Genomic DNA, 25243 nt, shown 5'->3' on the forward strand with positions numbered 1-25243 from the left:
CAAATGAGGGGTGGGATTGACAGAAATCAAAATCCAATCTAGAAGGCCCAACCGGTGCCAACTAGAAGTTTTAAAGGCTCATTATAAACAAAGAATGAGACTCAAATAAAATTTCCAACAGAAAAAAACCCTCGAGGTAGACCACTGGTCTCCTCAAATTGCGGCCTGCAAAACCTTGCGGCCAAACGAGGCATCCGACGATGCCATTACATCAACTTTATAATGTTTTGTAAAGGTATGCACCGACGACCAGGCAGCCGCCTTGCACACCTGGACCACTGACGCCTGATGGCGAAAGGCCCATGACGCACTAAGTGCCCGAGTGGAGTGCGCCTTAACAGGGAACGGGGGCTCCCGACCCTTAATAGAATAAGCCTGTACCACCGTCTGTCTGATCCATTTGGAAATAGTCGCGGCAGATGCAGGCAACCCCTTTTTGGGTCCATCCGGGACCACAAAAAGTGAATCCGTCTTGCGAAACGAGTCTGTCGTTTTCAAGTATACCCTGATCGCCCGGACCACATCCAAGGAGTGTAAAGCAAACTCCCGAGGATGACTGGGCTTAGGACACAGGGAAGGTAATACAATTTCTTCATTCAGATGAAATTCTGAAACCACTTTTGGTAGGAAGGATGGATTCGGACGAAGAACCACCTTATCTCTATGAACCACCAGATATGGGGAACGACAAGATAATGCAGCCAGTTCTGACACCCTGCGTGCAGAAGTGATAGCCACCAAGAAGGCCACCTTCTGGGACAACGTAGGTAGAGGAATCTCCCTAATATCTTCAAAGGGAGGTTTCTGAAGAACCGACAATACTAAATTAAGATCCCAGGGTGGTAACGGCACGCGCACTGGCGGAGCCAGATGTCGCACCCCCTGGATGAAATTCCGCACCAAGGAATGAGTAGCCAAAGGCTTCTGAAAGAAGATAGCTAATGCTGAGACCTGACCCTTGATAGTGCTCAAGGCCAGTTTCTGCTCAACCCCTTGTTGCAGAAAAGCTAATATTCGACTAACCGAATAAGATCGTGGGTGGAACCCCAGGGGTTCACACCATGCAATGTAGGACTTCCATGTGCGATGATAAATCTTTCTGGAAGTCGCTTTCCTTGCTTTAACTAGAGTAGGAATAACTGAAGCTGACAAACCTTTGTCCTTCAGCACCTGGGTCTCAATAGCCAGGCCGTTAAAGCCAGCGATCGTAAAGCAGGATGGAAGATCGGTCCCTGAGACAGTAGGTCCTCCCTGAGAGGAAGTCTCCACGGGACGTCCGCCACCAGTCTGACCAAGTCGGCGTACCAAGCTCGGCAAGGCCAGTCCGGAGCTACCAGGATTACTGGAATTCCTTCCTCCTCTATCCTGCGAAGAAGTCTTGGCAGTAACCCGAGAGGAGGGAAGGCATACATTAGCTGGTATTGCCCCCACGGGGCGACCAGCGCGTCTGCGGTCTCTGCTAGAGGATCGCGGGAGCGAGCCACAAATCTCTGTACTTTTCTGTTGAATCGTGATGCCAACAGATCCACATCCGGGGTGCCCCAACGTAGGCACAACTGGTGGAAAACTTCTGGATGGAGGGACCATTCCCCCTGATCCAGAGTCTGACGGCTGAGATAATCTGCCTGCCAATTCTCCACCCCCGGAATGAACACCGCAGATATAGCTGGAACAAACCGTTCCGCCCAGCGAAGAATGCAAGCCACTTCCTTGGCCACCCGGACACTCTTGGTGCCCCCCTGGTGATTGACATAAGCCACAGCCGTGGCGTTGTCCGACTGAATCCGAACTGGGCTGCCCTGGAGCTGCTCGGTCCAGTGAATCAGACAAAGTCTGATCGCTCTCAGTTCCAATACATTTATCGGTAACCTGGATTCTTCCGGGGACCAAAGTCCCTGAACGGATAACTGACCAAGAATTCCTCCCCATCCGGATAGGCTGGCATCCGTGGTCACTATCGTCCAATATATTGGCAGAAATGACTTTCCCTGGCTGAGCATCGGAGACCGAAGCCACCAGACCAGAGACTCTCTGGTCTGTTTGCTCAATCGGATCCGATAGTCCAGGGATTCCGGATTCCGATTCCATCTGAGAAGAATCTCTTGCTGAAGAATTCGGGTATGGGACTGGGCAAATGGGACTGCTTCGAAGGAAGCCACCATCAACCCCAGAACCCTCATGCAAGTCCGAAGGGAAGACCAGCTGTTGGATAGTAACAACTGGACTGCTGATTGAATCTTCCGGAGTTTCCCTACCAGAAGGAAAACTCTTGTCCTGAATGTGTCTAGAATTAGACCCAGATATTCGAGCCTCTGGGTGGGAACCAGAAATGACTTTTGCTGGTTCACCAGCCACCCGAATTCCTGTAAAGAAATTATAGTAATTTCTATGTTTTGTAGCAGGGTCTGAGGAGACTCTGCATGAAGCAGGAGATCGTCTAGGTAACCTAGAATCGATATGCCTCTTTGGCGCAGTAGTGCCAACATTGGGGCCAACACCTTCGTGAAGACCCGAGGAGCCGTGGCAAGACCGAAAGGTAACGCCACAAACTGATAGTGGTTCTCTTCTACGGAAAAACGTAGAAACCGCTGATGTCCTGCGTAAATGGGAATGTAAAGATAGGCGTCCTTGATGTCTATGGACGCTAGGACAACCCCCTGAATGCAGGAAGGCTGCTACTGTGCGAATGGATTCCATTTTGAATTTTCTTATGTTGACAAAGGAATTGAGTGCCCTTAAGTCCAGAATTGGACGCACTTTGCCCTCTTTCCTGGGTATTGTAAATAGGTTTGAATAAAACCCTTGAAAACGTTCTGTCCAAGGAACGTGGACTACCACTCCTTGTTGTAGTAAATCCGTGACTGCTCTCCGCAGATCTTCTAAACGATCCGGGGATAGTCGGATATTGGAAGGGAAGAATCGCGCCGGTGGGAGAGATCGAAACTTTGTTCCAACAAATCTGATACCGCCTGAGGGACCTCTTCTAAGTCCCGGCGTAACCATTTGGTCCATTCAGTTACAGTCTGTGAAACCAGCCCAATAGCAATTATTGGTCTGAAAGCTGATCCAATCAAGGAAAACATGGTGCGAGACATAGCTTCTATCTTGCGATCCACCGGATCCTTAAAAGACGGAGCGTCTTCTAATGGAATAACCGTGGCTTTATTCAATCTAGCAATTGGTGAATCCACCACAGGTGGTTCTGTCCATTTCTTAATGAGGGTTTCCTCAAACGGATAACGCCTGTTAATGCGTTTAGAAATAGCAGAAGTGCGTTTTGGCAGACTCCATTCTTCTTTGATCGGATTGCCAAAACATTTGGGCAATGGAAAAACCTTCGCCACTTTGATGCGTTTTTTTAGTCCCAAAGGGGATCTCAGTCTCAGCTTCTTCCGACGGAAAACCCTGTAATCTTAAGGTTTCTTGAACAGATACAATTAGCGCGTTTACCAACGCTTCCTCTCGGGCTATGGCTGATGCCGAAACATCCTCCTCACTGTCTGAAGAGACAGTACCCGAGACACCAATCCCAGATGAGGTACCTGCAACTGCAGAAATAGGCTCAGATTCTGAATCCGAAGTTTCAGATAACATGGGGTTAGGCGGGGGTCGCTTCCTTGCGCCCTGTCCCTGACAAGCCACTTCCACCTGGGACACAAAGGTCTCCATAATAGCTGACAATGATTCAATCGTAAGCGGGGTGCTGGAGGATCCTGCAGACACCTCGAGGGGATCTGGTGGAGATACATGAGTGGCAGGGTCCATGTTAACCCAGGACACTTTGCCAGAAAAATTTTTTTTCTTTTTTTTTTATGTATCCCCCTAGCGCAATAGCGCCCCTCAGTGTACCTGCTTCTTGACCCCCACAGAGAGAGCGAGAGGGACCCTCAAGGCTCACCACCCGATGCAGAGAAGTTTCCTAACAACTGCAGTCAGCGTTTGTCTCTTACAGACTGGGAAGAACTGTGTTCGTTTTCCCGGGTAGAAGGAAGTGGCTCCGCCCCCTGTGTACGCCTTCCGGCGTTCCCAGCTCTCCTCGAGGTTAGCTGGGCTCTTCAAACATGGCCGCCCCCATACGGGAGACAATAGACTCCAAAGAAATGGCGGCAGGCGTGACCTGCGGACATTCGTGTACCTGGTCTACAGCAAAATGGCGGCGGATTGCCGAAGTATCGTCTTCCCAGCACATCCACCTGCATACCACGCTAATGGCGGTTTATCGCTCTGCAGGAGGTCCACTACAGTCAAGGTAGGATTATACCTCCTATGTCTGCTGTAATACTGCAGTCTGCTGGGTAGAGTGTTAGCTCCCAAACCAAGTCCGCTTGCCCACCAAACACATGCTGTATTTACAAGGGGGACTTTTAGTGTCAGAAAGATACTGACCATGTATGGAGGGGCCCATATTCCAAAATGCCTCATAACGAGGAAAAGGAAACATTTACTCACCATACCGAACCGACAGGCACCCTCTCTTCACAATACCCTCTCCACCGGGGTGGGGGGTTGTTGACCATTCCGGACGCCTCGACTCTCTGGTTCCTGGCGTCCAAGCAAGACTTTTAACTCGCAAGGTCAGTCCCTCCAATGGGACTCTGTCGCGGCCGACCCAGCGCGGAGCTCTGGTCTGCACGCGCTCGTAGGCAGAACCGGGGTGACCACTGGATCTCAACATCCAGCCCGTCGCCCGGCCCCGCATACTTACTTGAATGTGTCGCGGCCGACCAAGCGCGATGCAATGGTCTGCGCGCGCTCGTAGGCCGGCTGGGGTGACCACAAGTGTCGCCCAGATCCGGCGTAATTTGCTTGAAGATCTCACAAGAAAAAACACTGGAGAAACTACCTAAAAAAATATTTTTTCTAAAAAAAAAAATCTTGCCAGGACCAGAGATCCCAGCAAGGAACTTAGGTCCTTACTCCTGACTAGACAGAAAAAAAATGATTTCCTGTAGCAGAGAGAGGGAGGATATACCCTCTGGGACTGCTCCTAGGGTGGAGCCAGAACGTTTTTTCTTTCTGCCTAGTCCTACTCCTGCAGAGACAACATAACCCAATTGATGTGAATCAAAGAGGACTACGTCTGTCAATGAGCGACAGAAAAGTATATATTATATATATATATATATATATATATATATATATATATATATATATATATATATATATATAAAATGTTTGAGCATTGCATCTTATGGTTTAATCTGTTTTCCTGCATTGTTGCATATGTATTAAGAAAACATACAATAAAAATGTACAAAAACATACAAATGTGTACGAAGAAGAAATGCATGCATTTTAATGGAAGGTTATGAACACCAACAAAGTATAATTAGTAATTCTATATTCAAACATAAGAAAGGGAAATACTTACTGATGGGAAAATCCAAGTCTGACTCGCTCTAATTCAACACCATGCACATAACCTTTGTAAGAAATTTTCTCCGGTGTCTCTGGCTCTTTAGACAAACTCACAAAAAGGTGGTCCCCCTTTAATACTGAAGGCCTATTTTCAGCCACACCAGGGACCTATGGCAGGAAAAAAAAAAAAAAATCCAAATTTTTAACCTTTTCTGTTTATAAGAGTCATTCGCACACAAAACAAAAAAACAAAAAAACAAAAACAAAAAACAATCACACCCAATTCTAATTATGCTGGATGAATAAATAATGGATGCAGAATGTAGTTACAGGTTACTGCTATTTACAGTATCTGCTTGTCACTTCACACAGGGGGAGGAGCAAAGGTTGACCATACTACATTTTGACAGACCCCTGAACTAAGAAAAAATATGGAGGCCATTATTGCGGATCTTCTGAAAAGGATAGTTGCCTGGTTGTTTCTGATCATAGTACCATTAATCACTAACTAAAGAAAACAGGAAGCAAGTAAAATCAGTATACCCCACCTGCATCCTTCTTGATGGTTAGTCAGTCAGGCTCCATTCACACCTAAGCAGCTTGCTTTTGAGCGTTTCTGCAGTTTTTTTTTTTATTTTTTTATTACTGATGTTGCTTTCAAGGTTATGCTTTTTTTTTTGGGGGGGGGTAGAAATTTGTTGTAGGGTAGATTAACCACTTAAGCCCCGGAGGATTTTCCTGCTCAAAGACCAGGGCCTATTTTGCGATTCGGCACTGCGTGACTTTAACGGACAATTGCGCGGTCGTGCGACACTGTACCCAAATTAAATTGACATCCTTTTTTCCCCACAAACAGAGCTTTTTGGGGGTATTTGATCACCTGTGCGATTTTTATTTTTTGCGCTAACAAAAAAAAGAGCGTCAATTTTGAAAAAATAAATATTTTTCACATTTTTTTTTTTTATATGAAAATTCCCCCCCCAAAAAATGTAAAAATCTAAATTTAACATTTTAAGCCAATTTGTTTTCTGCTACATTTTTTTTTTTTTTTACCAAAAATAACGCAATAAGCATATTTTGATTGGTTTGCGCAAAAGTTATTGCGTTTATTAACTAAGGGAAATATTTATGTAATTTTTATTGTTTGCAATCAAAAAATGTGCTGCGCTACAAAAGAAATCTCCCAAATAAATGGAAAAGTGCTGATCTATCAAATACTTAATATATGATACAATCTAGAATGAAAAGCAAAAATGTGCACACAAATTATAAATTATCAGTGTGAAGAAAAAAGGGTGTTTTAAGTCCCAATAAAGTCCGTAGCTATAGAACGTAAAAATGGTGTTCAGAAGAAAATCAACCAAAAAAAGGTCCCAGAGGCTGAATCCAGATGACACTTTTTAAGAAGATAGGGGAGACACCAACGTGCAGATCACCAGATACAAAAAACAAGATGGCTGCCTACCAGAGCTATATGGTCTCTCAACCTAATGAGCTGACCAAAACGAGCTTATGTGTAAAACCAGGGATAATCACCGGATATTTCCTTATGGATCCAGATACAGCATCTATCCTCTATATCCAGGCAATGGAATTTGTTGGTAGTACCGCAATAAGCCACAAGGTGTCTCTCTATGCACTCACACACGATATCCACATCATAAAGTCAAAAGATAAAAATATATTCAGGGACATAGCGTAACTCCATTTTAAAACCCTGATGATGTCATACCTTTGACGAAACCGGTCGGGTGAAGCCAATCGTGACCCTACCACGCCCCCAATAGCCGGCTACCAAGGATCTCCATACTGCAAGAGATGTTTTGCTCGCTCTTAGCTGTTTTTCACATGCCTGGATGTTCTACTAAAAAACGTGAGTGCACTGTTTGCTTTTACTTGAAAAAAAATTTTTAAAATGGAGTTACACTATGTCCCTGCATATATTTTTATCTTTTGACTTTATGATGTGGATATCGTGTGTGAGTGCTGGATATAGAGGATAGATGCTGTATCTGGATCCATAAGGAAATATCCGGTGACTATCCCTGGTTTTACACATAAGCTCGTTTTGGTCAGCTCATTAGGTTGAGAGACCATATAGCTCTGGTAAGCAGCCATCTTGTTTTTTGTATCTGGTGATCTGCACGTTGGTGTCTCCCCTATCTTCTTAAAAAGTGTCATCTGGATTCAGCCTCTGGGACCTTTTTTTGGTTGATTTCTTCTGAACACCATTTTTACGTTCCATAGCTACGGACTTTATTGGGACTTAAAACACCCTTTTTTCTTCACACTGATAATTTATAATTTGTGTGCACATTTTTGCTTTTCATTCTAGATTGTATCATATATTAAGTATTTGATAGATCAGCACTTTTCCATTTATTTGGGAGATTTCTTTTGTAGCGCAGCACATTTTTTGATTGCATATTTTGTCGGTACTTCTAGGTTTCCTTTGTGCAGCAGCTCACTATAATAATTGCCATCACATTTTCTTGATTAGCGCAGAAAATCCCACCACTTCACAATTTTTATTGTTTGTTTTTTTTTTTTTTTAACTAGTAATGGCGGCGATCCGCAACTTTTTTTTGCGGGACTGACATTGCGGCGGACAGATCGGACCCCTGACTAACATTTTTGACACTTTTGGGGTACCAGTGATATTACTACAGTAATCAGTGCTATACATATGCACCATTACTGTAAAAATGACACTGGCAGGGAAGGAGTTAACTTTATTAGTGATCAAGGGGTTAAGTGTGTCCCTAGGGGCGTGATTCTAACTAAAGGGGCGTGGCTTGTGATGTAACCACAGAGACATACGATCCTACATAGCAGGATCGTATGATCTCTGCAGTTACACCAGGGAGAATGACAGGCGGCTTTGTTTACATCAGCTGCCTGCCTTTCTCCCTCTCCTGCGGGAGATAGTTAGTGGCCGGCGGACATGGGAGCCACCGGTCACACGCACGGGGATGGCCATGAACGAGCAGGGGCGGGAGCGTGCCTCCGGCGGCGCACGCTCGCTCCCTGCAGGCTCCTGGGTGAGCGACGTAGTACTACGTCGCTTTGCCCAGGAGGGGCTGACTGCCGCAGTAAATATACTGTGGGCGATTGGCAAGTGGTTAAAAACGCAAATTGCAGGAAAAACGCGATACAAATGCAGTAAAATTACACTGCATGCTGTTCTGCAGCTTCTCCATTAAAGTCTATTAGTAGAAAACAAAAAGAAAAAAATGTCCTACGTTTCTGCAAAAAGCATTGGTGTAAATGGAGCAACAGAGAGTACGAGAGTACTGAACCAGTCATCCTGACTGTAAAGCAATAAGAATTAATAGAGGAAGCACTAAACACAGCCAGCATAGTTCTGTAGCTCTCATTTACCCTTGCACCTGTAGGCATTGTGGAGATAATTTTCAAAGTTTACAACAGAGGCACTGAAACCACAACTCCTTTCAAGTTATTTTTTTCTGGAAGCGAGGATATACCTGCCTTCTACTATAAACAAACGGAAGGTACCTGTAATAAAACCAACTAAAGCCCAACTTCTAAGCTTCTGTTTTGATCTTACAGGATGAATTGCAGTACTCAACTCTACAGAGGTCAGAGAGGGCTTGCTAGCCCCTTAATGCCTGAATGTAAAATAAATCTTCAAAGGTAGAACTAGAAGTAAAAACTCTTTTCATTTTGGATGGAATAAGGGAGGGTTATAACCCTTGGTCAGTTTTTTGCAATCTGCGTTCTACTGGGGAGATTTACCTCGACTTCCTGTCCCATAGCTAAAACAGGACGCAAGAGGATATCCCTGAAATTTAAGGTCCCCCCAGTTCACCAGAACTAGATTTTCCCTCTAACGGTTTTGGGGACAACCCAAAATGTGTGATTTCGGTTACTTGCATATTGATAATTGTAGTAGATAGGACAAGTAAAGAGGGTGAATCTCCCTAATGGGGGCATAGCAATCGAACACGATTTTATAATCCATCTCCCCTCTGTCCAAAAGTCGGTAGCGGGGCAAATGATCTGATAGCAGAAGTCGAGTGAGGGCAAGATGGCGTCATAATTCCAGCATAAAAGCCAAGCACATACATGTAGAAATTCAGAAGGCGGCCCACCTCCGTGACACCAAACATGTGTGAGCTCAGCGTAAATGGGTTAAACCAGTGGTCCTCAACCCTGGTCCTCAGGGCCCACTAACAGGCCAGGTTTGCAAGATAACCGAAATACATCCCAGGTGATATAATTTGCTGGTCAGTGATTGCAGTATTCTAGTCTGCATCTCCCCAAGGTAATACCCAAAATCTGGCCTGTTAGTGGGCCCTGAGGACCGGAGTTGAGGACCACTGGGTTAAACAACATATACAGTGCACTTTAAACTCTTTTTGGAGGTTTAACCCCAAACTTTCCTGGCCTTTGATGCCTAGTAGGCAGTCTTTTTAAAAGCTTAACAATAACTGGATCCTGGATCTCTCCAGTGATCTAAAATATAGTGCAATTACATCAAGAATTAGGATCTTTTTGTCTCTTGGATGCTGTTGCATTTTTTGTTCTTTCTGGTCATATCTTCGGATGTCGATCTCCATTTGTATTTCCTCAAGGTGCAGAAGCATGTGGAACTTCTCACTGTAATTGTTGAAGTCTAAAGCCGATAACAGCATGTTCCTGAAATAGGAATGCTTAAGGTAACCATAAATGTTAAAAAAAAAACAGGACTTATTCTTTTCTATAAAGGCATTTACTAAAAACTTTAACAGTACCTACTATTCCCACCTGTGATGTACCTTTCAGTGTAGTAACTGCAGAATTATAGGTGCCATTGAAATTAGACTCTGGGACGCTCTAATTTTCTAGACGCTGGGAAGAGAATAATCTATAATATATCAGCAAGTGTCAAATTCTTCTCAGCTTTCCAGTGTCTATAATTTTGTAATTACTACGTGGAAGGATTTAGCTGTAAAAAAGGGAGATGACTTACAGCCTTCCCTTCCTGGGGTTGTAGACACGCATAGTAAGTGATGGCAAAGAATGACCACTAAAAGGAAGAGGTGCACACACCCAACATATTTTTAATCTCAGCTAAATATCATGCTCAATTACATTAGTATGCATCGCAAATCTGAGGAAAAAAAAAACTTTTCAATTTGTCTGCAAGGATTCCCAACTTTCCTGGGGGAAAAAAAAGTCTCTATTTTTAATTTTGTTTAAAACTGTGATATTGCTGCACTGTCTGGAGTGCCTTCTTTTTTTCTTCCAGGGTTTATATAGGTTAACATAACAGATTTGGTAGGTTTGGTAGATCTTATAGTGAACGCTTCCTAACTCTTTAACCATCTCAAAGAGGCCCGGCATTTTGCTAGAATTTTCTCAACAGTTGTAAACAATACAAGAACTCAATCACTAGGCAGAAACTCTTATGACCTTGGTAGACCCTTTTACAATTGCTCAGTCTGTAAATGCTCTCTCCAACTATGAGCATTATGTTTGCCATGCTGTCCTGCATTTGCACAATGTGTTCAACTATGCTGTGATCTCATTTCCATGTCTCTGTAACCACATTTAGTTCATGGGGGTTGTGACTGCAAACCAACTCAAAGGGGGAGATCCCCATGGATGCCTGGGAAATCTCCTATATGGCAAACAAATGAGGTAACAGTCCCAATCAGGACCATCTTTTTCAACCACTTTCTTGAAAATCCCAACTAGGGTTGTGTCAACTGTTCAACTTAATCAATTTGGTGTTGATGCATAGAAATCCATATTATCTTAATTTTAAACAACCTGCAGAGCTCCTTCATAACCTACCATTAAAACAAGGATCCTCAAACTACGGCCCTCCAGCTGTTGCAGAACTATACGTCACATGAGGCATTGTAAAATGCTGACATTCACTCACATGACTAGGCATGATGGGAATTGTAGTTCCTGAACAACTAGAGGGCCATAGTTTGTAGACCCCCTGCTGTAAAATAAGGCTCCTCGATTAGTCAGGATCTCAGACAGAAGCCCTGTTCTCTTGAACATTTGAAACCACTCCAATGTCATATAGTTAAATTATGTATTTAAGAGAGACTGTCTCAAGTTATTGCGTGGCATAGTCAAGAAGTACTAAAATCAGTGGTGTACTCACTTGCTGGGGGTACTGTGGCCTCTTGCCATTTCCTTGTTTGTGTTGCATTGTGCTGTAGTGCAGTATCGTGTAACACAAACATAGAAATGGCAGGCAGGCGCAGCACCCAGCTAATTTACGACCACTGCTTCAGTGACATCGGAAGATCAGAGTGAGAGGAAGTAGCCTTCCATGCTCCACTCATGAAGACGGAGAGAAGGACTTCTTCACACTGAGCTGCTACTGGTCTTCTGGCAAACTCACTCACTCCTCTGCTGGGCTATGTAGTTTGCCCTCAAGGATCACAGTGGGGCTGCTAGTGACTGGGACTACATGGTCCAAGATGCTTTGCTGCTGCAGCCCCTTCCCATCATAGGCTCTCCTCCTCCTGCCAATAAGGAAGCAGTGGAGGAAGCAGGGCGGGCAGCTGCCTGTGCAAGCAGCGCTCCCATATTTAAGTGAGGAGGGGAGGAAGAATTCCAGGGCAGCTGCTGACCAGCCCTGTGTTCCTCTGAGCCGATCAGTGTCTGGGTCTCAATGGCAGCCGAGGGGATATGCAGGGCCATGGGCGGGCTGAGCAGCACCAGCTATATATGAACTACCTTTATAATTTATTTCAAAACGTATGTACCACGTCCTCCTATTTTAGTAAGTCTAGATAGGTGTATTGCAGACTTTTCAAAGAGATAAAAAGTCTCAGACCAACATTTTTGCTTAAAAATGATTCACACTTTAAAAATTGACATGATCATCAAAGTACATGCTTAGCAGTCCAGTTACCTTGACCCCTATATACAACCATTTAATAAAACACAGTTTAATATACATCTCCCAGACCAGGTCTCTCCTACATCATATTGTAGGTAACTCATAAGGAATATAGCAAGAAGTAAATTTCCAAGATTGATTTCAATTATAGAGAGGGTGGTAAGAAAGAGGCAAGGTACATATGTAGACCTTTCTACAGACACTGATGAATCACCGGCCACAAGGAGGAAAGTCATGATACAATCTAAAACCAGATTTCTGAGTTGACCCCAAGACTAGACCCATCACAGCCTGCTCAGCTAGTGCACAAACACGAGCTTCCTTGAAAATATTAAAAGAAAAAAAAAAAAAGCTAAACTAGCTGCTTGACAACGGCTATCAAAAGTGATACAGCAAAATGTATCATACAGCTCTCTGAAACAAGGTTATCTTTCTCTTGCAACCATTTCATCAATTGGCAAGCACTGATTTTCAAGATAAAGATTTATTATTCTGGAAGGCCTCCATCTTGAATATTGCATCTGCCTACATAGTCTCATTTTAAAGAGCATCCTCTAGGCTCTGCACCACGCACTTGTATACTTTTAATATAAACAATACACCTATGTGTCAAAAATCTCAAGTGGCAGGGTCAGGAAATCTGCAAGATTTTCATGTATGGTTCAAACAGCCCCATAGTCTGAGCCAGCATCCCAGGAAGAAATACAAAAGCTACCCGCTCATGAGAAGCAAATATGAATTAAAGCTGCAGATGAAGAGAGGACAGCTCCTAGCTTGGAAACGTATAGAATTCAAAAGTGTGAGCACAAAAATGTAAACAGCTTGCCCAAAGTTGCCAAAAAAATATAATAAATACACACACTATATATATATATATATATATATATATATAATCATCTTCTGCCTAGCCCTGGACTGTACAGGGAAGCAGTTAGGCACTTATATACACCTCTAACATTACATTGCCAGATAGAGCTGTTACCTCTCCACAGCAAGTACACTCCAGCAAAGGATAAGAGGTAGTGGATGTGTTAGCATGTTGTTTATACAGACATAGGTGCAACAACTATTCTCTTATTTTGATAGGATTAGTAGGTGGCTGAATCACTTTAAAGCTTGCATAATGTAATGTTCTTCCTAGTGAAACTACATGGTTATGATGTAATTTCATGTCTCTGTGTACCTGTTTTCTAATAAAGCAATAAGGGCTCAGTCATATGTCCAACAACTTGCCTTTCTAACTCATCAAACCCTTTCTTCAAGCTTACCTTTGCTGTGTGTGAGCTGGCGTGGAATTTGTTTTCATTTTTTCTTTTGAGAACATTCCTGCTCTTATGCTGTGCTTCAGGCGGAAAGGTGGAAGGAAGTCACCAAGAGGAACTTCCCTTTCCAATTCATAACTGAAAGACCTAGATAGTTACACACAAATTATATTCAAGTCAAAAGTAGGTTTTTACAGATTTAGGGTATAAGAGTTTAATTTGTGAAATAAATCTGAATCATGAGCAGAGACCATTGTTCATTAAACCCAGATAGTACATCACATCTCATCTAATACCAGATCTCTTTTTCTGAGAAGCTTTAAAAAAAAAAAAAAAAAAAAAGTTTTACACTTGTCTAAACATAAAATAGCGAACAATAAAGAATATGAAAAGGCAGTGCAAGCATTTAATTAAAACTACACCTTCACAGTGCAACCCCACCACTGTCTTGTGGTGGCCACCACAAATATCCTGTGTCAGTTTAGAGGGAGCAGTGACATCATCTCTTCCAAGTGACAAGCATAGGGACTGGTTGCTAGACGTAAGCACTGCATTGTGGGAGTAGGTCACATTCTTCCCATATCTGGAAGTACCAGGTATGTTGCTGTGACATCCATTCAAATGTGATCAAAATGGGGAAACATTGTGAAGGGGAGTTTTAAGGTGGTCGGGGCATGAATAATAAACCCTGTTGCTATGCCCTGAATAGAAAGGTGCCATGTGAAATAATAGGTCACTGTATAAGTGTTGTAGAGACCAGAGAGAACATAGTAGAAGTATAAAGCTCCCTAAAAAGTTCGAACCGGGTGTATGCATTCTGTAAAAACACCTTGTAATATGGTGGCACGAAAAACAGTTACATTTTGAATGTTGTAAGTAGCCCTTCAACACAATGCTATTGTTTTAGGTTTACTGGTCATTCCATAGCCAAGCTTTTTACTTTAACCTTATAGCAGATGATCTTTACTTTTGCAGTCAAAATTTAAAGCAGTAATAAACCCAAAAGCAAACCATTATATTGCAGCCTATTAGTAAATGTGTTGGCTACATGCATGGGTTTTTTTTTTTTTTTTACGCTTTGTTATTTTCACCTGGTGATCTATCCAGTAAATATGTTGTACCAATAGAACAAGCTGTCCTGTGAACACAGTTCTAGGTTTTAGACCAACTATTTAGGCTGACATGGGTGCTTAAAATGATCAGCTTTTATTCATTTATGTAAAAACTTTATCCCAAGAGGAACTAAAAAACTGTTGCTGTAATTGCAGGTTAGCTGGAGTTTGGGTTCATTGTGTTAGTGTATCTAAATCTGCTAGTTCATCAAAACAGTACCCTCCCCTCAAATGAACAATGTCGCTGTCCAAATGTGTCTTTGTGCTCCTTCATCCAGATTGGAGGCACTCTAATACAGGAGGTGTGTTACTGGGCAATTCACCAGGTGAAAACAGAGGGGAAAAGCCTAAGAAAAACTAGTGCAGCCACCACATTTAAAGAGTGGCAAACTGCAATTTATTACATTTTTGGCTTTGCGTTCAAATACCACTTTAAGAAAACCCTTACTATTAGTTAGTTATGCATTTCTATTTACACAGCATGCCTAAATTATTATTTTTTAAATACATTCTTACCCTTTAGATCAGGGATCCTCAAAAATACAGCCCTCCAGCTGTTGCGGAACTACAGGTCCCATTGGCATTGTAAAAAACTGACATTCACAGACATGACTAGGCATGATGGGAATTGTAGTTTCTGAACAACTGGAGGGCCATAGTTTGAAGACCCCTGATTTAGAGGCTTTCTGGAAGGAGGAGGTGTCATGACTGACTGCAAGGTTTTTTGAAAAAATGTTAAGAGGGTGTCTGTCCCAAGTCAGTCCTCATTAACAGTCAATGCAAGAAGTAGTGTCTAAACCTTTAACCTTCTGTTAGAACAGATAGTGTTCAAATCTACAAATCTAGTTATAATTAATAATGAAGATTTGTCCTCACAGTACAGACAGGGTTAAAGAAGGAGTAAAACCCCATGGATGATTTTTACCTATAGTAAGATTTACCTATTGATACAGTATAAGTGTGAAGCCGCTGGTGACATCACCAGCGCATGCGATCTGATGGAACAGCATACCTGTGCGGCTTGTCCAATCAAAGAACCGGAGCCCGCCAACCCAGAAGGAAGACTGGGTGAAGATGGAAGCCCTGGCAGTGGTGAACCCCGCCCCCTGAAGAAGTCCTTGATAAGGAAAGCGCAACGGGAGTGGCTTGACAGTGACATCACGCGCGCTTTTGCCCATGTTCACGGCTTTGCTCATAAACAAGCAGTCAAGCTTGCTGGATTTTCGAAATGCAAAGTTCACAATTTGCCTGGATGTATTTTATTACTTTTAAATAAAGATGGAGAGTTAAATGGGCTTCACGATGTGAACTTTTTTCATCTGATATTTACTTGGAGTCGCTGGTGAGTGGCAATCGCTTTTATCTGATGCTGGCTCCCTCATTTTCATCACACGCGCATTTGACCATTATAATTAATGGTCCAAAACATTTGGTAAGAGGCATATGCCGAGTGTTTATGCCTGGTGGTAGATCTTTTCATTCAACTTCATTGCTCACAGCACTTTCCGGATGATCTCATGCGATTTCAACTTTTAAGGCTGGGTTCACATTGATGCGAATTGGTTGCGGTTTTCCCCAGCATCCAATTAGCATGACAGGAGAGTGTGACCGACTCTCAAATGGAGGCTGTTCACACTGCTCCAGGGATGCTGCGGAGCAGATTGTAGAAAGATCCTGTGGGTCTTCTGGACTGTTTCAGGACAGAATTCAGGCAAGAATTCGGACCAGATTTGCACCTGAAACGGTGAACAGGGACGAACCGGACCCCTGCTATGAGCCGCTCCGCAGATAGTGTGAACCCAGCCTTAAAGGACTGTTTACATTCCATATAGATTTAATATTTTGATTTTGCACTTTGGATGGTGTGTAACTATTAGCTAATTCACGTGTCATCTATAAGAATGGTTATGTGAATTTAATATATTTGCATTTTTTATTTTTTGCACACATGTATAGTTTGCTCACCTGATATTTGATAGTGCTTATTTACGCATTTCATTTAGAGCTGGTATCACAGTTGATTAAGTGGCTGCTTGTTATACATCATATTTGACCTACCATGGTTTTTAAGGAATTTATAAAAAACATTATAAAACGTTGCCCTGCAGGTTTAAAAAAAGAAGGCAGTGGTTTACTACCACTTTAATTATGAAAAACAGTAGTTCGGCACCCTCAAAGAGAATTTGCTACGATTTTTCCTTACTAGAGGGTTCAGAATAGAGCATCTAAAGAGGTAAGCTGCCATTTTTTTTTTTTTTTTTTTTTAACGTAATGCTAGGCGAATGGGGACATGTAACAAATATAAAGTGGTTGTTATCCCAATGTGGCCAAAGTTTTTATTTTTACTCATTGTATATTGACTAGTGTTCATCGTAGAATTAATTAGAAATCCTAAAATAAGTAGAAAACATGGAAAAGAAAAAAAGAAAGGAGCAGAGAATGAGAAAAGTTCAATAAGGCACTGACCCATTTGGTGGTACGCCATCCACCTCTATCCTCTCTACGTTCTTAAGAAGATTTCTTTGATAAGGAACATAATTGGAAGTTGGAGCCAGATCCTCTGCTAATTTACTGTAACAAACCGCAGATATAAACCTTCCAATAAGAAAACCCTCTCCAGTTTTGCCATCTCCTTTCATGAATTCAAACACAAGGGTTACAGGAAAATATCCATAGAAAGCAGTTGAAGCGTGAACCTCAATGTCATACACAGCTCCTGCAATGAAAAGAAAAAGAAATGACTCCATGCTTGATACAGACCAAACAGATGTTCATTTACAAGATGCTTGTTCTTGGCCTGTGACACAACTCCAACCCCCCCCAACTTTCCTTGGGATGATGCCTTTGTGCTTCCCTAATAGTTGTAAGGTGCAGTTTCTTTATTGAGCTATATATGCCAAACCATAGGTGTGCGCAGCCTATTTCATTAGGGTGTGCACCCCAAAGCTCAAACATATCCGAGTGTATATACTTGGGGTGTCAGTAGGTTAGAGATCGGTGTCTGTAATATTATTGTTATTTTTTATTCTTTTTTACAATATTCTTTTATTTGTTAGCCCAGTTAGGGAGCTTTGGTGAAATATCAGGGGTCTAAACAGGGGGAATCTGCACCACAAGGAGTGATTAGGGTGTGCCCAGGCACACCTGGCACACCCTGTGCGCACGCCTATGTGCCAAACACTTTTTTTTTTATTCTGAAGGAAAGGTTATTGTTGGAATGCTGCTCATAGATATAATAAATTTAACATATCCAGCTTAGCAAGGGCTGTAGCTACCTTAAATCTATAAATGAAGTACTTAGAAAGCAGAAAAAAATATGAACATAGAAATTAAGTCACCGAAGACCATTTCCACATTACTACACTTTCAAAGTTGAGAACAAGCTTGAAACTTTAATTCCTGTTTGGCAGACAATAGATCTTTGATTGTTTCGAAATAAATGTTTCAGAAAGAAAAAGGTCTTGAAACGAAAAACTTTTTTTGGGCCCTCAGAAATGTTGATATTTTAATAGAACGTTTTGCACTTTTTTTTTTTTTTTTTACTCTACCTGCTGTACCTACAATTATTTTTTCTTGCATATTTTTCATGAAGGGGAAATGGTACCAATGAAAAATTAAAGGCGGAGATCTATGGTCACAGCATACACTTATTTTATAAAATCAGCACTGTAATAGCAGTGCAAACTATAATTATAGACAATCCATATCATTTTACTTGATAATAATTCTTTAATGTTGTTACTTCTGCCTGTTTTTTGGTCATTCCTTCTACAACTTCCTGGACTCCCTGCATGCTATACAGCATCCCTGGTTTACTTTCAATTTCAACAAAGACGAGTACACCACTTAAGTGAAAAATGTCCACATTGGGCCCAAAGTGTCAATATTTTTGTGTGGCCACCATTTTTCAGCACTGCCTTGACCCTCTTGGGCATGAAGTTCACCAGAGCTTCACAGGTTGCCACTGAAGTCCTCTTCAACTCCTCCATGACGACATCACGGTGCTGGTGGATGTTAGAGACCTTGCACTCCTCGACCTTCCCTTTGAGGATGCCCCACAGATGCTGATGAGGGTTTAGGTCTGGAGACATGCTTGGCCAGTCCATCACCTTTACCCTCAGCTTCTTCAGCAAGGCAGTGGTCGTATTGGAGGTGTTTTTGGGGTTATGTTGGAATACTGCCCTGCTGCCCAGTTTCCGAAGGGAGGGCATCATGCTCTGCTTCAGAATGTCACAAGAAAATAGAAGTTCTGGGATTTAATTTCATTACAGATATTTTAATGCTTTCTTACATCTAGTGGGTTAATCTTGAGTCTTATTATTTTATCCCTGCTCCTTCTTCCTGCCCTGCCACTCATGGTCTTCCCCTTCCTTAATCTTCCTGGATCTACCCCTTATGGATCTTCCTCCGGTGTCCCACTAGCCTCTACTCTGTATGGGGTTGGCCTAATAGGCAGTAAAATTAAAAATCTATCATTTACATAGGCTTATCAAGCCAGGTATCACATTGCTAGTACTACATTCTGAAGGACTCTCGTCTCCGCTAAGGCTGGCCATGAAGGGTTCAAATCATGTAAGGGCAGGCTGTTTTGTACCAAGTTGGTCGATCAATTTGGGTACAAACCAGCCTGCCAGATTTATTTACAATTATCGCTTGCAGCTGCTAAAACCACTAGCAATATTCACAGTGTTCTTCCAGTGGGGATGGCTTCTCCCGCCCCACATTGACTAACCCCCTGCTGGAGGATACAACGTCCAAGCAGGAGGGATTCACCCATCACCACAGTATGTGTTGATGGAGAATCATGCAAATTTCTTTACTGAAACCTGTGGTTACAGGAAATAAAATTTGTGCCATCTATGGCTTGCTTAAGTTTGTCTTCTGTCATAGGTCAAAATTTGAGAATGTAAAGGGTGCGATACACCACTGGTCATATTCTCCTACTAGCCATTCTTTAGACAATATTGTTCTGCACCTTGTTAAGTGCAGAACAATATGGTCTAATTGTCACCTTGTTAAGTTTGTTATGAGATATGCCTTTGCCTGTGGTCCATTACTGTCACTTCTGGTCTTTTACAAAATTATAAATAAAAAAAAAAAAAAAAAAAACGCCAGAGTGTCTTATACAAACCAAAACATCATTCTTACCTGGACTCAGCAGTAAGGCTTTAGAAGAAGACACACTGTACTCATCATGGAAAGAAAAAATACCCATCCTACGTAAACATTTGTACTGGACAAACGTCACTGACTCATTAGATGTGTTCCTAATAGAAATAGTACATTTCTTTTCCTTATTTGGTGGTAGAGGAAACCTTATTCGACCATCACTGAGGTCATGTTCTGATGTAATCTGAATACCATTTTTTCCACAGATGAATTCTCGTCTAAAAATGAAAACATTACATATTACCAATTAGCAATTTCCCCAGAAATATAGTATTTCAAATGATAGAGCAATCACCTGTTACTCTTCAGCCACTGAATAATTTTACGTGCTTTTGGTTTGGAATAGCTCTTCCCACCCTGAGCAGGGGGAATAAACACAGGTTCATTGCCTCTGTTAATGGCTACCCACTGATCTGTCAGTGATGAATTTATCCTAGCATCCTAAAAAAAATTAAAATAAAAAAGGGTTAGTACAGTTGTCAGAACTGTGAATTGGTAACCTGTTTGATCTAACATGAGCATTAGCATTATCTAAACTGCTGACAAGAAAATAGATTAAACAAGTGCTTTGTGTAATCATCACTCACACCAATTTAGATATCCCAGTCAGTCAGATGAAACTGCAAAATTGCATTGCTTGAAGCTGGCTAGACTTAAAATCTTTGCCCCCCCCCCCCCAAATTATACTTACCTAGGTGGATGCAGCATCTATCCAATGCTGCATCTGTCCCCCGGCACCTCTGCACTGAGAACCGAGCGATCGAACACCATTGATCACCCGGTTCTGACAGCTCCACAAGCAGAGAGCTGTGGACTATCAGTCAGACGCCCTCCTCACTCACAAACAAGCTTTTCCTGTACATCTCCTTTAATGTGCAAATCATTTAAAATCAGAGTACAGAGCCACATTTTAAAGAAATCAGTTTAGTAGAACTGATCTTTAACCACTTCAGCCTCGGAAGGTTTTACCCCCTTAATGACCAGGCCATTGTTTTGCTTCACAGTGCTGGGTTACTTCGACAATTGCACGGTCGTGCAACGCTGTACCCAAATAAAATGAAGTCCTTTTTTCCCCCCACAAATAGAGCTTTCTTTTGGCAGTATTTGCACTATATTTTGAAAAAAAAAAAAAAAATATATTTTTTTTTTACATTCTGCTATAAATCATATCCCAATTTAACCACTTAAATACAGGGCACTTTCACCTCCTTCCCGCCCAGGCCAATTTTCAGCTTTTAGTGCTGTTACATTTTGGATAATTGCGCAGTCATGCAACGCTGTACCCAGACAAATTTTTTAATCATTTTTTTTTCCTACAAAATAGAGCTTTCTTTTGGTGGTATTTGATCACCTCTGGGGTTTTTCTTTTTTGCTAAAAAAGTAAAAAACACAAAAAAGAAAAAAAAAAAAAAAAAAAAAAAAAAAAACAAAAAAAAAAAAACACAAAACAGGTTTTGTTTACTTTAAAAATTTTGTAAATAAGTAAGTTTTCTCCTGCATTGATGAGCACTGATGAGGCTGCACTGAGAGGCACTGATTGACACTGAGGGGCATTGATGGGAACTGATGGGTGGCCCTAATGGGCAGCACTGATGAGGAGGCACTGCCAGGCATTACTAATGGGCACTAATTGGAATCCCAAATAGGCACCTTTAATGAGCACTCATTGGCATCCCTGGTGGCCACGGGTTCGTATCCCTAGTGGCATGGGTTGGCATCCCTGGTCGGTCTGCACAGATAGTCAGTGTGCTGATTATCAGCCCAGACCCCCCTGTCAGGAGAGCTGCTGATCGCCGCTCCTCTACCCGTGCCTTGTCAGTGCAAATGGAGGAAAGCCGATAAAACGGCACTTCCTGGTTACGATGTGACCAGCTGTGATTGGTCATAGCCGATTACAGGGTAAAGAGCCTACGTCATAGGCTCTTTAGCGGGATCAGAGATGCGGTGTGTCAGAGTGACACACCGCACCACCGATCGCCGCTCTGCGTGCCCACGAGCAGCTTATCCTGCTGGACGTCATATGACGCCCAGTAAGGATAACTTAACCACTTTGCAAGCTGTCATTCTGCTATATGGCGGGCGGGAAGTGGTATAAAAACAGAAAAAAAAAAAAAATGTCTTCATCAATTTAGGCCAATATGTATTCTGCTACATATTTTTGGTAAAAAATAAATATTATAAGCGTATATTGTTTGGTTTGCACAAAAGTAATCGTGTCTACAAATAATGGGATATTTTTATGGATTTTTTTTTTTTTTTACTAGCAATGGCGGCTTCGACATTGCAGCGGACAAAATCGGACACCTGATAATATGCACTACCACTGTACTAATGACACTGGCAGGGAAGGGGTTATCAAGGGCGATCAAAGGGTTAAGTGGGGATGCTTGCTAACTGTGGGGGGGGGGGGGGGGGGGAGAGACCAAGATCTGTGTTCCTGCTTAGCAGAAACACAAGATCTCGATCTTCTCCCCTGTCACAACGGCAATCTGCCTTGTTTACATAGGTAGACTGGCGTTCTGCCTCTCTCGCGAACGGACGCGGGTGGCTGGCAGACATTGGGTCCGCCGGACCCGCTGATTGGCTCCCCCTTTGTCCAATCGAGCCTCTGGCAGCGTGCAGATGTCCCCTAGAGACTATTGCACAAAATGACATACAGGTACATGATTTTTGTGCATAGAGCTGACCTGCTGCAGTAAAAGTACGTTATGCGGTCGACGACAAGTGGTTAAACTTTGAACTTTTGGAATACATTTTCATTTTGGGTAGAGCAGAGCAGGGTCCAATGCTCCAGCCACTGCCAAGTTATTCAGCCAATTTCCTCTTCGGAACAGCCTCTTTGTTGAAACTTTTTGGGGCGGAGCTTGGAAAGAAAAAAGAAAAAGCAAAGCCTTGTTTACATGCTGGAGGAACCGGAAGTGACGTCTTGACGTCGTTCTTGTCCTCTTAAGGCCATACAGATGAGTGGAGGCCATCTTGCCTTAACTAATCTCTATTGCAAGCCATTGCCGGATGGGTCCCGGGCTTCATCCACCGGTCAGGAAAGCCCAAGAACCACCAGGAAGCAGCGAGAGGGTGGGGCACCACTCCCTAAAGCAATCCAGTGGCGAATTTGCCACTCCGATACCTTTTAAACTTGTAGAGAATCACAATCTGGAAGAATACACACACACACACTACCAGGGTTATGGCCTACGGCTGCAGCCATAACCCTGGTATTCCATTACCACTTGCCGACCAGGATGTCATCCGTCTATGGCCCGGTCAGCAAGTGCTTAAAGAAAGAGGACACAAATTGCTGCATCACACCCTCTGAACAAAAGCTGGATTGCTACCCTGGAAAACAGGGGCCCAAATCTTATATCCACCCAAATGCTAAATAGGGATAGGCATACAGTACATTAAGCCTTTTGTGACAGAGAGCAAGACAAATCCTAATGGCTAAACACAGTTTTACAACTTTGACATGCGTTAAAAACCGTACTACGTAGTGTTTCCAGCTGACTTGTACCTTGTGTAGCACTGCCCCCTAGAGGACTGCTGAGAATTACGCTTTCTGGATTCCCTTGGGTTACTAACTGACAGTGGATAAACAGCAATGAAAGTTCTTGGCTCAGTCAATCAATCCAGGGGATGACGTTTTTGTGTTTTTATTGAGAACTTGGATAGGAGAAGGGATAAGTGGGATACTCCAGCTATTAACTATTCACAGTCTTGAGGACAGCTAACTGTAGAATGTGGCAAGGCCGCTGCTTCACTCTGCCACTGAAGTGAAGATGCTTTAAAATGTTCCCGTTTGGATATTCTCTTCAGGATTCTAAACTTGGCATCCCCTTTACTCTCACTGCCTGTGTGCCGACACCCATCTGCTGCCTCTAGCCTCTGGAGTGGTCCCCTTCCTGGCAGACCCCTGGGCAAGTTGTTCTGTACTCACAGACACTGGTTTTCCAGAGTCAACGTTGCCTCCAAACACCACCAGTCAGCCTCCACTGGACCTCTGGGTTCAGCTACACTTTCTGGTTCACCAAACCGACTGCCTGTGACCACCTTCCACAGCTTCAGAAGAGGAGACAGCTGTCATCCTCCTTCTGGGACTTGGCTTCCCGCCCAAAGACCCCCTGCCACATGTACCCTTGGCTTTTAAATCATATCCCAGGATGCACCACTTGTATGTGCCAACCCACTGAGACAGCTACAAAAGCCTGTGTGTCACTGGCTGGGTTTCCTCCACTGTCCAACATGTCACCCCATTGGACACAGTGGGGACACTCCCTCAGCCCAGATGAATTACACATGGACACATAGAACAGACCTAACAGATCCTGCTCCCTGAAGCAGGGAGCACATAGATTTAGCCTGCTGCTCTGCTGTTAATTAAGCAGACAGAGCCAAAAACTATTCTGTCTATCTAGCACCTGACTAGGAGGGTGCTACACTTTTTTTCCCTTCTTTCTTTGAGGACAAATTAGGCATTAATTTGGTTGTAAATGATAATGGATATCTCCTGATTTCTATAGGATTAAAAAAAAAAAAAAAAAAAAAAAAAAAGAATGAATAATAAACTGTCAAAAATAGCAAAACAAATATTTTTTTAAATATACTGTAGCTGTAAATTTCCTGCTATTACCATAATCTTCCACCACAAATCAATCCAGAATAAAAACCAATCCAGAATAAAAACTCATGTGCCTGACGATCGCAGCAATACTACATACTGTATGTGTATGTTGTTTGTACTTGAAGTAGGGTGCAGGAACAATAGTGTGCGTTTTGCATTTTGTTTATCCTACCTAAAAAAAACACACTGACACCAATTTAAAAAATGATTTAATCCTACCTAAAATACCTTTGACCCCAATCTTTTGATTTTGCAATTCATTTACCCATAAGGCTCCATGCACACAGGGCGTCATAAAAACGAGCGCCAAAGCTGTTTCTTGATGCCAGGAAAAAGCAGCTGTAAAAACGTGCTTTTAGCAGCTTTTTCCATTTGCGTTATTGCACGTTTGGCCACGTCGCTTTTAGCAGCGTTTTTTCTGCCTCTATTCAAAATCAATGGTTCCCTATGTGAGCCTATTGATTTGAATGAAAAGAGCACCACAAGTCAGATCAGGATGATCCGACTTGCGGTGCGACTTGCGCTGTGAGAATATTGAGGGGGAACTCCACGCCAAAAATGGGGAAAAAAAAAAAAAAAAAAGTGTGGGGTTCCCCCCCCCAGGTTCCAAACCAGGCCCTTCGGGTCTGGTATGGAATTTGAGGGTAGCCCCACGCCGAAAAAACGGCGTGGGGGCCCCCCCTTCCAAAATCCATACCAAACCCTTATCAGAGCATGCAGCCCTGGAAAGGGGAGGGGACGAGCGAGCGGCCCCACCCCCTGGATCATACCAGGCCACACGCCCTCAACATGGGGGGGGTGTGGGTGCTTGCCCCCATGTTGATGAGGACAAGGGCCTCATCCCCACAACCCT

General features: G+C 42.8%; 1 protein-coding gene across 1 annotated transcript in view; it reads right to left on the minus strand.

Annotated features, from left to right (window-relative positions):
- LOC309548485 (putative helicase MOV-10) overlaps window positions 1–25243 on the minus strand; it is a gene marked incomplete at its 3' end in the record, with an annotated part of 164208 nt that overhangs the window by 56971 nt on the left and 81994 nt on the right. Inside the window, exons 3-8 of the mRNA XM_082248431.1 lie at window positions 20068–20213; window positions 19752–19990; window positions 17070–17319; window positions 13498–13638; window positions 9855–10017; window positions 5372–5526 (exon numbers count right to left, since the gene is read on the minus strand). Coding sequence (XP_082104557.1) covers window positions 5372–5526; window positions 9855–10017; window positions 13498–13638; window positions 17070–17319; window positions 19752–19990; window positions 20068–20213 — 1094 coding nt within the window. The remainder of the gene's footprint in view (window positions 1–5371; window positions 5527–9854; window positions 10018–13497; window positions 13639–17069; window positions 17320–19751; window positions 19991–20067; window positions 20214–25243) is intronic.

This window comes from Pelophylax lessonae (genome assembly GCF_965119305.1).
Source record: "Pelophylax lessonae genome assembly, chromosome: 2".
NCBI classification, from domain to species: domain Eukaryota; kingdom Metazoa; phylum Chordata; class Amphibia; order Anura; family Ranidae; genus Pelophylax; species Pelophylax lessonae.